Below are 13732 nucleotides of genomic sequence, written 5' to 3'. Positions count from 1 at the left end.
CACTCTCCTCTGGGGCCAGTACCCACGAGCCTCACTCCTGTCATGTACCTACACAAATGTGACTCAGAGGGCCCCTCGTGGCCCAGCGTCTTCTTATCACCTGCAACAGGATGTAAGCTTTGGGAAAGCAAGGTCTTATAGTCACTGGCTCCCAGCAGAAATTCAGCCTTTCTAGACAATCAATTTGGGGATGGAGGGAACAGAGCCTGAAGAGACAGTAGCACCAGAGGTGCAGCAGAATCCCTGTGGAGGACTGTGCCACCCAGATGGGGGAGGCCTGCTGGGGATTCCCAGGGGAAGGCCAGCTTATGCAAAGTCAAGGCAGCAGGAAGTGCAGCCAGCTGCTGGCCTCAGCAGCTTCCTAGCCCCAAAGCTGCACTCCTGGAACAAATGAAGTTTCAGTCCAGCCTCAGAAGCCACCCCAGTCCAAGTAGAGGGTTTTTAGAAAGTTTGTTGCAACTGTGGAAAAGTGTAATTAAAACATACTTTTAACTCAGTTGAGAGCAGTTAAGAACTACAACTAACATACAACTAACATACAGCAGCTGACAGATTTGACCTTTCCAAAAAGGAGGTCTGAAGTGTCTCTTGCAATAGCAATTGTTTTCAGTTCTTGAGTGGAACCCACTGTTCTCTGGATCTAACTGGTTTCTGGCTTTGCGATTTGAGTGTGGAGAACTGACAGCACGGGAATCACCTGGAAGTTCATCTGACCCTCCGGAGCTGGAGCCACTCTGGGTCAGGAGCCTCCATGTCCCCTTTCAGTTGTTCACTGAGCGACAGCACCACCTAGTGGCCACCTTGCTAGGCCAGGGAACCCAGCCAAGCTCACACCCACCCCACCCTTCAGGAAGGAAGAGAGCGTGCGGGCCTGGTTCCCAGTGTTCAGTTCGCACTCAGCTCTCCCAATCCAGGCTGTGACCCCTACAGGACATCTGCTTCAAAGTCTTTTGGCAAAAAAATTACTCGGGGACATAGCAATGTATAACCACGCCTGACTGGCTTGTTTTATTGGAGAAGAGGACGTGGAGTTAACAATGTGAAGACAGTTGGGACCTGAGGTTGGGAAGAACACCCTCCCCTCCCCTTACAAGCCCACTGCCCCAAATAAAAAATAACCAACTATGGGAGAGCAGCTGAGACAGCGACTGGGGGCAGGGGAAGGAGACCATGCGTGTGCTGGGAGGGCCCAGAGGCAGCGGCTGCACGAATACGCGAGTACAAGTCTCTGAATCTTCCTCGTACGTCTGTATAAATATATAGATAAGTTGTTCGCTTGTTTCCCCTTCTCTCCCTTCTGCTCCGTGCTGCTTGCCGCGGTCCCAGCTCCTCTTTCCACGTGAGGGTGAAGGGAAGGGGCATGACGAGCAAGTCATCACCGAATTGCAATCAGACCCACATCCATCAACTTCTGGATCTTCTGTGCTATCACAGGGTTCTTTAAGTGTCTGACAAACAAGAGGCCAAGTTATTTGAAATGAGACAACCTATAAAAATTCTTACTTGCTCCCAGAGCAAGCCCCAACCAACACAAACCCCCCTGGACACCACCAACCAACAAGAGGTGGTAAGGGAGTCCTGGCAGAGACTGCCCAGGGGGACCCACACGGGCCTCCTCTGCCAGTGTTCGGAACCTGACCAGTCCTGCTCCTGGTCCTGCTGCACAGGAGTCCACGGACACAGGTTTAAGCTGAGACCATTCTCCCAGCAAAACTGGACTTTCCAACTAACCACTTAAGCCATCGCCACTAACATATAAATGAAATCCTTCCAGCTCACCATCAACCGCCAACCTTCCAAGTAAGAATTACACTATAAATATTCCACTCAGATCACACTGCTGCCAACGTTGTGCATTCTCAATGCTTTTGTCCACCTTTTCCCTCGAAGGCCGTCTGCCCCTAACTTGACTCACTCGCTGAGCGCCTGGGGGTCCTTCTGCATCTGTTCCAGGATGAGCCGCATGGCCGGGTCACTCATTATCTGCTGCACCTCAGGGTCGGCCATGGCCCGCCGCTTCACATCTTCGGGGCTGTCATGTCGGTTGTACTGGGCCATCACGCAGCGCTGGTAACCATCTGCGGCCTCCTGCATTCCGGCAAAGCCAAAAGCGGAGGGTGTTAGCACTACCTGGCTCACTGCTGCGGCAGGTCCGAGACAACAGAGGTAACTGAGGGGAAGACACACAGACAGAGAAACAGGCGAGAGGGAAGAATCAGAGACACGGAGGCAGCGGAGAGCTCACTGCAGGCCAGGGCAGCCCCACCTTACAGCTGGAGTCCAGGTCGAGGGCCTTCTGGTACACATCCATGGCTTTTGTGTAGTCTTTCATCGCTTCCAGGGCAGCTGCTTTCCGTGTATAACCCTTGACTACAGGCAGAAAGGGAGAGGTGAGGCATCACCTAAAACACACTTCCGAAGGCTGCTGTTTCACCTCTTCATCTGAACACCATCGTTCCTCAGCCTGACACTAGCTCCTCAATGTTACAAACCCGAAAGACACACAGGCAAAGAATATGCTCTCTCCTTCTCTCAACCCTCTGGCCAGTCAGGGGACAGAGAAGCAGCACAGAAAGGCACTTACTGAAGGTCGGTTCTAGCTGGATGCATTCCTCACAGTCCTAGGGAGGAAAGGCAAAAAGGAATTAGGCTCATTCCTTTAGAGGAGCTACCCTAGGGCAGACTGATCACTTGGAATTACAACTCTAACTGTTCACCCAGGGCCATTACAGAACATTCTGCTTTTGTTCTAATGCTTCTATTTTTTAAAAATTTTTATTGGAGTAGAGTTGATTTACAGGTGCTGTAAAGGTGTACAGTAAAGTAGATCATTCTTTTCCCACACAGCCATTACAGAGTATTGAGTGGAGATCCCTGTGCTATACAGTAGGTCCTTAGTAGTTACCTATTTCACACATGGTAGTGTGTGTATGTCAATCCCAACCTCCCAATTCATCCCTCCTCCCTCTAGTGCTTCTGTTGTTCCTGGGCAGCTTGGTAATTTAACAGCAGGCGCAACGAAAGGAGAGTAGAGAAGGAAGGAAAGCAGAACCAGACGGGATAACAAAGCCAGATCATGGACCATCTCATATAAGGGGACTGGGACTCTTCAAAAGGCTGATGTTATGATTTAAAAAGGAAAAAAAAACCCCAAAACCCAAAAGGTGGGGAAACTTCTAGTTTTAGAAACTAAAGAGGACATGACCACCAGATGAAACGAATGGACCTTGATATTGACAACTTTAAAACTTTATTTTTAGACAACTAAGGAAATCTGAACATAGACATACAGCAGATGACATTATGGCCTGAGTTTTGCTATTATTAGGTGCTAATAATATTGTGACTGGACAGGGAGAGCCATTTCAGGAGATGTATGCTCACGAATTCAGAGGTCAAGTGCCAGAATGTATCATTTCCTTTCACAAATTGTTCGCCAAAAGTGTCAATGCTTATGGTTGAAGAAAAGGAGGAAAACATAGGTATTCTGTGTATTTTTGTCTGAAATATCTTCAAAACAAAATCACAGAGAAAAGAATGCTATGCAGTGTAGTGTGTGCACTGAGGCCCAATCAACTTCTACCAAGAAGCTCTAAGACTGGAAGCAATTCTACTCATCCTTTCCTCCCATTTGCAGATTGGGAAAGTCCTGCTCCACCTCTCAGGTGACTAACAATGTTATTCTTTGCTTTGCAAACCAACTTGCTTTTGACATTCCCCTTGTGCAGTCCCACCAGCAGCAGTGATGTCTCTAGGCCAGATGGACCGAGAAGATAGTTGCATCAAACAAAACCCATCATGGGCTCAGGTACTGGGGTGTCTAGATAGATAACATTTTGTCTTGTTCCCACAAGGTAGTCCAGGTTTACCTCCCAGAGAACAGTTTAAAAATCGTCAAGAGGCACAGAGTAGCTCATGTTCAAGAGAGCTATGGAGAGTAACTCCTTCAGTGTTGAACATTATCATACCTGACCATACTTGATGTGACTGACAACAGCAGATCTATCTAACTGGAGTATGGAAGAAAAGAAGAATGGTAAAGCTGCTGTGGAAAGTAAGGCAGTTCCTCAAAAAAATTAAACACAGAACTACAGTACTTCCACTGTTGCATAAAATACTTGAAAGAATTGAAACCAGGGACTCAAACAGATATCTGTACACCCATGTTCACAGCAGCACTGTCCAGAATAGCCAAAAGGTGGAAACAACCAAATGTCCATGGATGGATGAACAAAAGGTGGCCTATCCACACAATGGAATATTATTCAGCCATGAAAAAGGAACTGCCGACACATGCTACAACGTGAACCTTGAAGACGTTACGCTAAGTGACGTACGCGAGACACAAAAGGTCCAACACTGTATGATTCCACTTACAGGAAGTCCCTAGAGAGATCAAATTCAGAGAGACAGAAAATACAACAGTGGTTGCCAGGGGCTGGGAGAGGGGGCTGGGGTATTAGTGTTTAGAAAATGCAGTTTCGGGGCTTCCCTGGTGGCGCAGTGGTTGAGAATCTGCCTGCCGATGCAGGGGACACGGGTTCGAGGCCTGGTCTGGGAAGATCCCACATGCCGCGGAGCAACTGGGCCCGTGAGCCACAACTACTGAGCCTGTGCGTCTGGAGCTTGTGCTCCGCAACAAGAGAGGCCACACAGTGAGAGGTCCGTGCACCGTGATGAAGAGTGGCCCCGGCTCGCCGCAACTAAAGAAAGCCCTCGCACAGAAACGAAGACCCAACACAGCCAAAAATAAATAAATTAATTAAAAAAAAAAGAAAAGAATGAGATCTGGGGGCTAAATTATTTTAAAAAAAGAAAATGCAGTTTCCGTTTGGGAAGATGAAACAGTTCTGGAGATGGATGTTGGTGATGGCTACACAACAACGTGAAGGTTCTTGATGCCACTCAACCATACATTTAAAATGTTAAAAAGGCAAACAACAACAAAAAATGTAAGGAAGGACAAAGGGGAGGGAAACGGATCTACTTTCCCAAATACTCCCAACCACGAATAAATCCACAGGCCAGGACAGGGTAGAGACACAGGCCCTGTATTTTTACAAATTTCACATGTGCATCACCACCTTGAATCTATGATCAAAATAACATCAAGCTGATGCTGATGAAAACACGAAAAGAGGAAAACACACTCCTCGTGCAAAGGCTACATTAACGGCTGCTCCGCATTCCCAGAGCCTCACCTTGAGTGCCAGCTGGAACTCCAGGAGTTTGGTGTAGCAGGCAGCTCGATTGCTGTACAATTTGGCATCTTTTGGGTTCCGTTTGATGGCTTCTGTATAATGCTTCATGGCCTGGGGATAGTCCCCTGAACATGGAAAAGACAAACTTAAAAAATAAAATAAAGCACACCACCAGAGCGCATCTACCACACAGTCAGCCAAGGCACAGAAAGCAACATCTACGCTGCTCTTATCCAAAAGTTCCATCATCTGAGCTGTAGGTACCTTTCTGAAAACATTCATTGCCTTTGTTCTTCTCCTCCAAGGCCAGGTCAGGGTTTATGTAGGCCAGCCGCTCTTGCTCTTTCAGGATTTTCTCTGCCTAAAAAAAATATTAATTCTTGGAATAGTCATTTAAACTCTCATAAACACTGGCCTAATAAAAAGTCTGATTAGAATTTCAATTTTCAGAGTGGCAAGATTTAACTTTTGGTTTAATGATTTTATATTCCTTACAAACTATGTATAGCTTAAGTAAGCTACAAAGATATATTGTACAGCATAAAGAATATAACCAATATTTTATAATATCTTTAAATAAAGTATAATCTATAAAAATTTTGAATCACTATGTTGTACAACTGAAGTATAATGTTGTAAACCACCTTAACCTCAATTCAAAAAAAAAATTTTATATTCCTCATCATCAAGGTGTAGGTACTATGAAGCAGAATGAACGGTATTGATGTACACTTGGTACGAAGATATGCTCTATATGAAAATGATGTATGTATTGACAGCTCAATTTTCTGCCTAATCTTTCTGTGAATAAAGTCACCCCCCTACATAATTTGGTTGTATAAGGTAAGAAGAAACTTAAGTTACAATAACCACAACACTGTCAGAACACTGACCCTCAACATCAACAAATTTATGATGGAAACCTTGGCCGACAAAAAAGTACAGCAGAAAAACTGAGTTATTCCCTACATGTTGTCATCATTAAGTGACAGGGGCAGCATCATATACAATGACCAAAGACAACAGATGTGTCAGTAAATAGTAATGACTACAATAAATAAAACAAAAAATAGCAAAACATCCCATATTCCCTACCCACCTGTTGGCATTTCTTGAGCACATCTGGGGTTCGGTGCTCTGCCAGAGACTTGTTGTAGAAATGGATGGCATCCTTGTACTTTTCTTCTTTGAAATAGGAGTTGCCAATTCGAGCGTAAGCTCTGACAAAGACAAGAGGAAAAAGAATTTGCTGAGGGCAGAACACAGACAACCTCAGCCCCTGCAGAGAAAAAAACACCTGCAACCAACTAGACACAAGGCCCACATCACTGCCCCAGGCACCATGCCCTTCCAGCACCTCCTGTCTAGGATCCTGCAGCCTCCTTTCCAGCCCACGGCTAACAAAGTAGGTTGTGCAGCCAGCAGCCCCCTCCCCATGCAGACATGGAACCCTCCACACCGCTCAAGGCATTCCAGGTCAAGCGTACTTGGCAATCTGTCGGTAGTCTTCTCGGTTTTCTCGCCCCACTTCAATGGCCTTCTCACAAAGCTCCCGGCATTTACCATAGTCGCCCTTTTCAAAGTACACGGCTGCCAGGCAGGAGGGTCAAAAAGGAAGAGTCAGCCCATGCCTCACACCCAGGACCACGTAACAACTCCTGCACCTGAGTCCTGGGTCTCACCTGCTTGGTTGGTTATGTAAGTCATGTTGGTGGGGTCCAGGTCCTTGGCTCTGTCATAGTGTTTCAAGGCTGTGTCAAAGTCTTTCTTCTTATAGGCTTCATTCCCCAGCTCTTTTTCTTTCAGTGCCTAGATGAGGTGTGGGAGAAGTCAGTGCTGAGCACATCTAACCAGACGGCAAAGAGAGCAAGGGCCTGTGACGTCACAGGTACCACACAGCATACACAACTAACAAGGCTACAGAAGCAGATTCTCCACACCCACAGTGAAGTATCAGCTGTTAGGATGAAAAATTATAGACTTTCATCTCTGCTTCCTCTGAAACTCCCCCTATCCCACCTACTCTCCTGGATCTTTGTCAGCAAGTGAGGGCTTCTTCAGGGGATAGGAAATCCCTTCAGCATGAAAGAACTTCAGAGAGGACAACATAGTTCTGTGCTAGGTTTAATTCTGAGAGGCTGAGCAAGTTCGGTTTCTGTCATGTGCTGTCTCGGGGTCTTAGCTGTCAGGCAACACCAGCAGAGAGGGTGAGGAGCAGCAGAAGGGGCTGTCCTGGTGGCAGGAGTCTTCAGCAGAGCTCACTATCACCCACGTTATAGGGCCTTTTTCCAGCTTTGCGGCACCATGAACAACCAACGCTTACCCATTTAAAGGTACTAAATTTGGCAACAATCTGCTGTTCCCATTTATAAGAAGGGAAATAAAATCGTTCAGGCACATGCCTCCTGCTCTGGAAGACTGAAAGTTGTTCACTTAGCAACACAGACAACTTTCAACTACACACCACGTCCAACCAGGAAGCAGAAGCGTAAGGAATGATAGACAGCATTCTTCTGGATCTCCGCAAGGACAAGGGCCACACACGACTTTACTGGCTGGCCCTGGCTGACATCCACACGGCCAGAACCACAGCGGCCGTGGGACTATGGGCTAGTAGCTTCCGCTGCCTGAAGACTTAGAGACACACGATTCCTATGAAACTGCTTGTTACGTGGACCTTTTAATATACTATTTTATTTTTAAAATATTTATTTATTATTTATTTATTTATTTTGGCTGCACTGGGTCTTAGTTGCGGCACATGGACTCTTAGTTGTGGCATGCGAACTCTTAAGTTGCAGCATGCAAGCAGGATCTAGTTCCCACCAGGGATCGAACCCAGGCCCCCTGCATTGGGAGCACAGTCTCTTACCCACTGGACCACCAGGGAAGTCCCCTGACCATTTTAATTAACAATAGTAACTTTAGCACATACTGAGCATTCAAAAAACAATCACAGCCAATGAAAGTCTATAGATGGTCCCACCTGACACACATATTTCTAGTTGACTTGGCTGTTTCTTCTAAATGCATGATAGTAAACAGTGTTTAAAAAAAATAAAAATAAAGAGAGAGAGCGAGACACCTGCTTCTTATTCTCTGGAAGATCTTCTTCCATTGGCTCTGGTTTTGCCTCCTTTTTGGGAGGCGGCGGTGGTGGAGGTGTCGCAACTTCCTCGTCTTCATCCACGCCGCCTAGATCGACCCCGAGGAGGACGCTGAGAGTAGTCATGATACGGGGATCCTGCAATTTCCTAGTATTGGTTAAAAAAACAAAAACAAAAAACAGCACTTAGTCCTCCCCATGACTGATCTTAAATCCCATTTACTGCTAAAGCTCAGATTACTGTATATAAAAGCTTCTCACCCATGAGAAGGTTCCTAGATCCTGTACTAAAAGTTACAAATGGGGAATCCTCAACCCTTCAAATATCCATATAAAATGAGGTAACACAGACCAAATTTATTTCTTGAGACCAGCAGATACACAGAGAAATGAGTTATAGACACACTTTGTCTGATCTCAGGAGCCAGAGGGATTCAGACAGTCACAGATAGCAGTACAAGGTTTAGAGAGACCTCTTTAGATCTGACATCCTTTCAACCTTGAGTTTCCACTCCAATATACCAACAGAGAGAGGGGGTCCTATGTGTAAAGAAAGGATAGGGTTGGTGCTAGGTCAGCATAGCAGGAGAGCAGTGAAGAGGCAGGGGAGGGTTAGAACAAACACTACAGATTACTCTGATATATACTCCCCCTGACCCTTTCTAAAAATACAAATAAACAGTAAACAAAGCAATAAACTCCTACTGCTCTTTGGAGAAAAAACAAAGGGAGAAACCCTGCATTCTGGTCGAGGGAACCCCCTGCCACAGGATCCCAGGAAGAAAGCACAACGTTCATGTCCATTTCCAGAGACAAACGGTGCCGCCTTGACTTACGTGCCCAGGTCGGAGGGCTTGTTCCGCAGCTGCTCTATCAGTTCCCGGTAGGTAGGATCAGCGAGCAGAATCTTTGTCCTGGGATCACTCTCCAACTTCTGGTATAGATTAGGCATGTTGAAAGGGTTCATGAATTTCCTCTCTGTTTCAAACAAAGGAAAGCACATCACGAGAAGTCAGTTACTATGCCCACATAGCCTACTAGACCAACACTGGGGGATGGGGGAGCCTCAAAGTTAATCCCAATTAAAAAATAATAGTAAATAAAAGGAGAAGAGCAGTATACGTGGTGCCTGCCTACCTGCCAACCGGGCCTCCATATTCTGTAAACCTTCTTTGAGCTGAGGGTTGTTTGCTTCATGTTTTAAACCCTCCTCATAGGTTTGCTTGGCTTCTTCAAATCGGTTTAAGAACTCAAGAGCTGCTGCTTTTCGGGAATAGCCCTTAAACCAGCAAAGAAAAATACAAAATAAAAGACACCTAGTGGTAAATTCCTAAGATGAACTCAAAAAAATCTATTTTACATTTCATGAAACAAAATGGGTATTCACGTGAAGGCCAAAGAAAAAACAGAAAGAGGAGCAGGATGCAACCATGGTACATTATCAACCCTGCAGAACAGCCAAATATCTAAGGTGCACACCTGCCCCTTCCCAGTTCATCTTATGACCCTAAGTGTTGTCAGTTTTTGGGTAGTGTTTTCCTTCCTAGTAGTACAAAAAATAAGACATGTCTTAACTGATGGTACCTCAGATTTGATGAAACATGCCATCACTCTGAGGAACATTCTCAAACAGGTAGGAAGAATACTGGGGGGAGGGGGATAATCAACTATGAGTCTCTCGGGATAGGCAACTAGGCAAGCCAGGAGGGCTGGTATTTAAGAACTGCCCCCAAAAGGAGTTTCTGGGCACCTGAGGAGCCCCAGCGCGCGCGCAGCTTACCTTGCCCCAGTCAGGCTTCAGGTCCACGGTTCTGCAGCCGTCCTCGTAAGCCTTCTGGTAGTCTCCTTTCTTGGCATAGGCTGCGGAACGATTGCTGTAGAGCACGTGGTTCTGGGGGTCTAACTTAATGGCTTCTGAGTAGCACTGCAACGCGTCATCGATGTTGCCAGCACTCAGGGCTTTGTTGCCCTTTTCTTTGAGCTCATTTACCTGAGAAGAAAAGGAACCAATACAGTTTCTCTCCATAAAATGTCTCTTTAGTCCCAATTTCTTAGGGGATACTCATTCCTTTCTGCAACTATTGACAAACAGGTTACTTTATGGATGAGAAAAGAGAAATCACAGACTAATTAATTTACATTTCCCACACCTTTGGGAACCAGCAAGGAAAAAACCACCAGGAAGAAGCGGCCTGACACTGTTCTTTGCTGGCTCCCCTGTGGATCAGTGAGAACTCCAGCCACTCTTCCAAAAGTCTCTACTTTGAGCTAATGAAGTCACTCTAGAACATACTCATGAGTTCCTTTTGTGGAAAAACAAATTTGTTTGCCATGGATTTCCAGAGTTCAAATGATAAACTGAACACAGGCCTAATTACTCCTCACAGGAAGAGGCGACCAAGAAGGAAGTGGACTGAGCGCGCACTGATACATGCTTCAGCAACCTGCCGGCTCCAGGAGCATCAAGACGCTCACCTATGATCAAAGAACAATCTGTTTCCACTTACAGATGTGGTAACATGTCACAACACGATAGATTACTGGTCTGTTCCTTAACGCGTAAAGGAAAGCTAGAAAAAAACAGTTTTTGCCATGCTTAAATATTAATATGTTACTCAAAGGATGGAGAAGAATAAAGAAACACTATTTGTGGTTCAATCCACTATCCTCTCAAATATCCGGAATGAAAACAGCAGGAATGCATCAAAACGTTTAATAAAGTGACCCTGGCCCTATCAGAGCAGGATCCTAATTAAAGGGCTTCTAACCAGGGAGCCCTACAAGAGGGGAGGGTCATCCCTCAAAGGCATACACACTTGGTGAGATCAAGCTGTGTCCCTCAAGACACAAAGTCATTCTTTCTTGGTACCTATCATCTGCCCATGACCCAGTGTACTGATACAAGAAAGAATTCTGTTATGAGAAATGACTTTGGAACCTTGAGGCACACCAATTGGGAACCTCCACCAACCAGAGAGATCTTAGAGAGACAACCTCTATGAGAAAAAAGGAAAGAAACTACCAAATTTAGCAAGCAAGGGATAAAAACCTTAAAGCCCAAGATGCAGGCCAGAAGGCAAAAAGTTTAAAAACTCAACTAATACCACAAGGCAGCTGAGAACAGCTTGGTGATGTCCCTGCCTATCCTACAGAACATCTTCCAAACCGGGCACCTACCTGCAGGTCAGGAAATCAAGTTCGTACACAACCAACACTTTAAAACATCAAATGGAATAGAAAATATCAGCATGTGGTACATATAATACAGGAAGTTGTTTTGTCTGACATGTTATACAGTTGTATGTCTGTATTGGGTCAAATTTTAAAAGTTTATCACTATGAGATTTGAAAGGTGCTTAGTTAAAAAAACACAATTTTGGACACTCAAATTTGTCCAACTTGAATATTTCCTAAAACTGAAACATGGATCTCAGAATAAAATAAAATAAAAAAAAAAAAAAAGGAAGAAGCTACATATTGAATGGGGTCAAGACAGTAGGTTCTAACACACCTGGAATAAAATGCCAGGCCATTTGTACAACGGGCATGGTAAACGTGCAGTCCCTGAGTTTAGTCACTCACTGTCTACCTGTACGTACACTTCTACAAGAGGCAATTGCGATTAAGAAAATTTTTTTTCCTCTTTTGATAACGGCGGGATGAGAGCTTTTCTTGAATTTAACACAGCAATATGTTTCTCACATCAGCCCTCTGTTTCTTGTCTGTATCACAGCCTACTGAATCCCAAATACAATTTAATTATCACAAGGGCGCAAAATGTTTATTAACCTCTCCGTTTCCACTCTAATTTTTAAAAATTTAGCGAAGAGGCCCCAGGTTTGGCTAAAAGAGCAATACCCGTACTAAGGCAAAAGGTTCGGCTTTGTAGATCACACCTGAACACCCGAGCTGTCCCCCCCACTCCCCCCAGTCAATCATTACAGCCTAATAACAGCTTCCAATTGAATAAAACCTCTCTGGGCTTTTCACAACCCTCAGGACACAGAGGGTACAATTAAATCACTGAAAGCACCTAGCAGCAGCTTCAAACTCGGCCCCCCAATAATGCTGAGCGGAGTTAAATAACTTACTTTTACTGTTTACCTGTATATTCTATATTTTCTAAGCAACTAATTCCTCCTTCTGCAATTTGAAACCGAAGTTTTGTAAGTATCAGTCCTGTTACTCTTGAATCGCACGCACACAAAAAGAAAAACGAGAAGGGGGAGGAGCCGCACATACGTTTGTAAAACACTGGTAGGGATGAAATTCATTCCAAGGACTTTTGCTGCACCCTCCCCTTTCCTGCATCATGAAAAGAAGTCGGCCTGCTGCTCGTCATACCTTCACTCAACACTCTTCCATCCCGGCCTTTTCAGATGCAGAGAAGTAGGGTTTTCCCCAACTGGCTACTAAGAATACAGCTACTTCCAGTGTATTCCCGTCCCCGCTCCCCGAATTCCTCCAAGTTAACTGTGCCAAGTCCTGGGTAGCCCCTTAGTCCGCAATTTCTAATCCCCCTTTCACATGACGAACTCCCAGAGGTTGACCCGATCCCTCCTGCCTTTCGCAAGGCCCCTCGCCCACCTTCATCCCTCCCAGCGCCTCGGGCGCCATCCCCCTGCTTAGCCTGGACCTACTTCCCGAGAGACCTCCGGAGTCCGGCCGCGGCTCCTCTTCCCGCCGAGAGCCGGACTTATGCCGAACTGATAACGTCTCTCAGCCCATCTCGCCGAGTCGGGTGGCGACAGGCGCTGAGCCGAACCCGCACTCCCTACAGCCAACCCTCGCTCCCCGCCCGCCCGCCGAGGCCCTCACTCCCTCGCCGCCCCAGCTGCTCCGCCGGCCCCGGCTCCCACCCCGGCCGCCCCGGCCCCCCCGATCGGGTTCCCGCCCCGCTCCTCCAGCCGCGGCCTAGCCTCGGAGGGTCACCGAGCGGCCCCGGGCCTCAGTCCGCCCCTCCCCCTTCACCTGCTCCATAGCCCGGCCCGGAACCCAGTTGAATACACTCCGTCCGCTCCGCGTTCCCAACCGCACGCGCCGCCTTCTGGAACCTACTAGAAGCTGCCGGGACCCCCAGATCCCGCCCCTTCCTCTCGGGCTCACTGGTCGCGCTCCTCTAGGGGGGGGGGTCTTTGTGAGCTTTTCTACTATTGGCTTGAAGTCTAGCCCATCATCTTTGCCTCTCTCTCATTGGACAATATGGAGAACCCTGCCTCCCCCGCGTCTCGGGATTGGACGTTCCCCTAAAAGCTCCGCCCACCATATGCTCTATGATTGGAGGGAAGGGCAAACCTCTGCGACAATGATTGGTCACTTGGTCCGCCAATCGTGGCCGCGCTGGCCGCGCCCATTGGTCCTGTTCTTTCTGGAAATTTCCACCTCTCCCATTGGGCTGACGGACTCCATGACGGAATCGCCTTCA

The 13732-nt window shown here is 46.6% G+C and overlaps 1 protein-coding gene across 1 annotated transcript; it reads right to left on the bottom strand.

Annotated features, from left to right (window-relative positions):
* Positions 1–978: 978 nt before the first annotated feature.
* On the bottom strand, positions 979–13432 carry STIP1 (stress induced phosphoprotein 1). Its single transcript, XM_082409632.1, has 14 exons — positions 13279–13432; positions 10088–10297; positions 9445–9586; positions 9144–9285; positions 8287–8455; positions 6884–7010; positions 6689–6791; positions 6301–6421; positions 5466–5562; positions 5202–5326; positions 2585–2621; positions 2267–2370; positions 1916–2088; positions 979–1448 (listed from the first exon to the last, which is right to left on the bottom strand). The coding sequence occupies exons 1-14, from the start codon at positions 13285–13287 to the stop codon at positions 1376–1378; spliced, it is 1632 nt and encodes a 543-aa protein (XP_082265758.1). The 5' UTR covers positions 13288–13432; the 3' UTR covers positions 979–1375.
* Positions 13433–13732: the final 300 nt, after the last annotated feature.

The sequence above is a fragment of the Balaenoptera physalus genome, assembly GCF_965194825.1.
Source record: "Balaenoptera physalus genome assembly, chromosome: 10".
Taxonomy (NCBI): Eukaryota; Metazoa; Chordata; class Mammalia; order Artiodactyla; family Balaenopteridae; genus Balaenoptera; species Balaenoptera physalus.
Note: the sequence above shows the minus strand (reverse complement) of the source record. Positions and strands in the feature narration are given on the sequence as shown.

Coding starts and splice junctions, on each gene's coding strand:
- STIP1 (XM_082409632.1), bottom strand. Junction 9,587..10,087: donor TGAAGCCTGACTGGGGCAAG/GTAAGCTGCGCG, acceptor TGCTGGTTTAAG/GGCTATTCCCGAAAAGCAGC. Junction 5,563..6,300: donor TGCTCAAGAAATGCCAACAG/GTGGGTAGGGAA, acceptor TATTTTTTTTAG/GCAGAGAAAATCCTGAAAGA.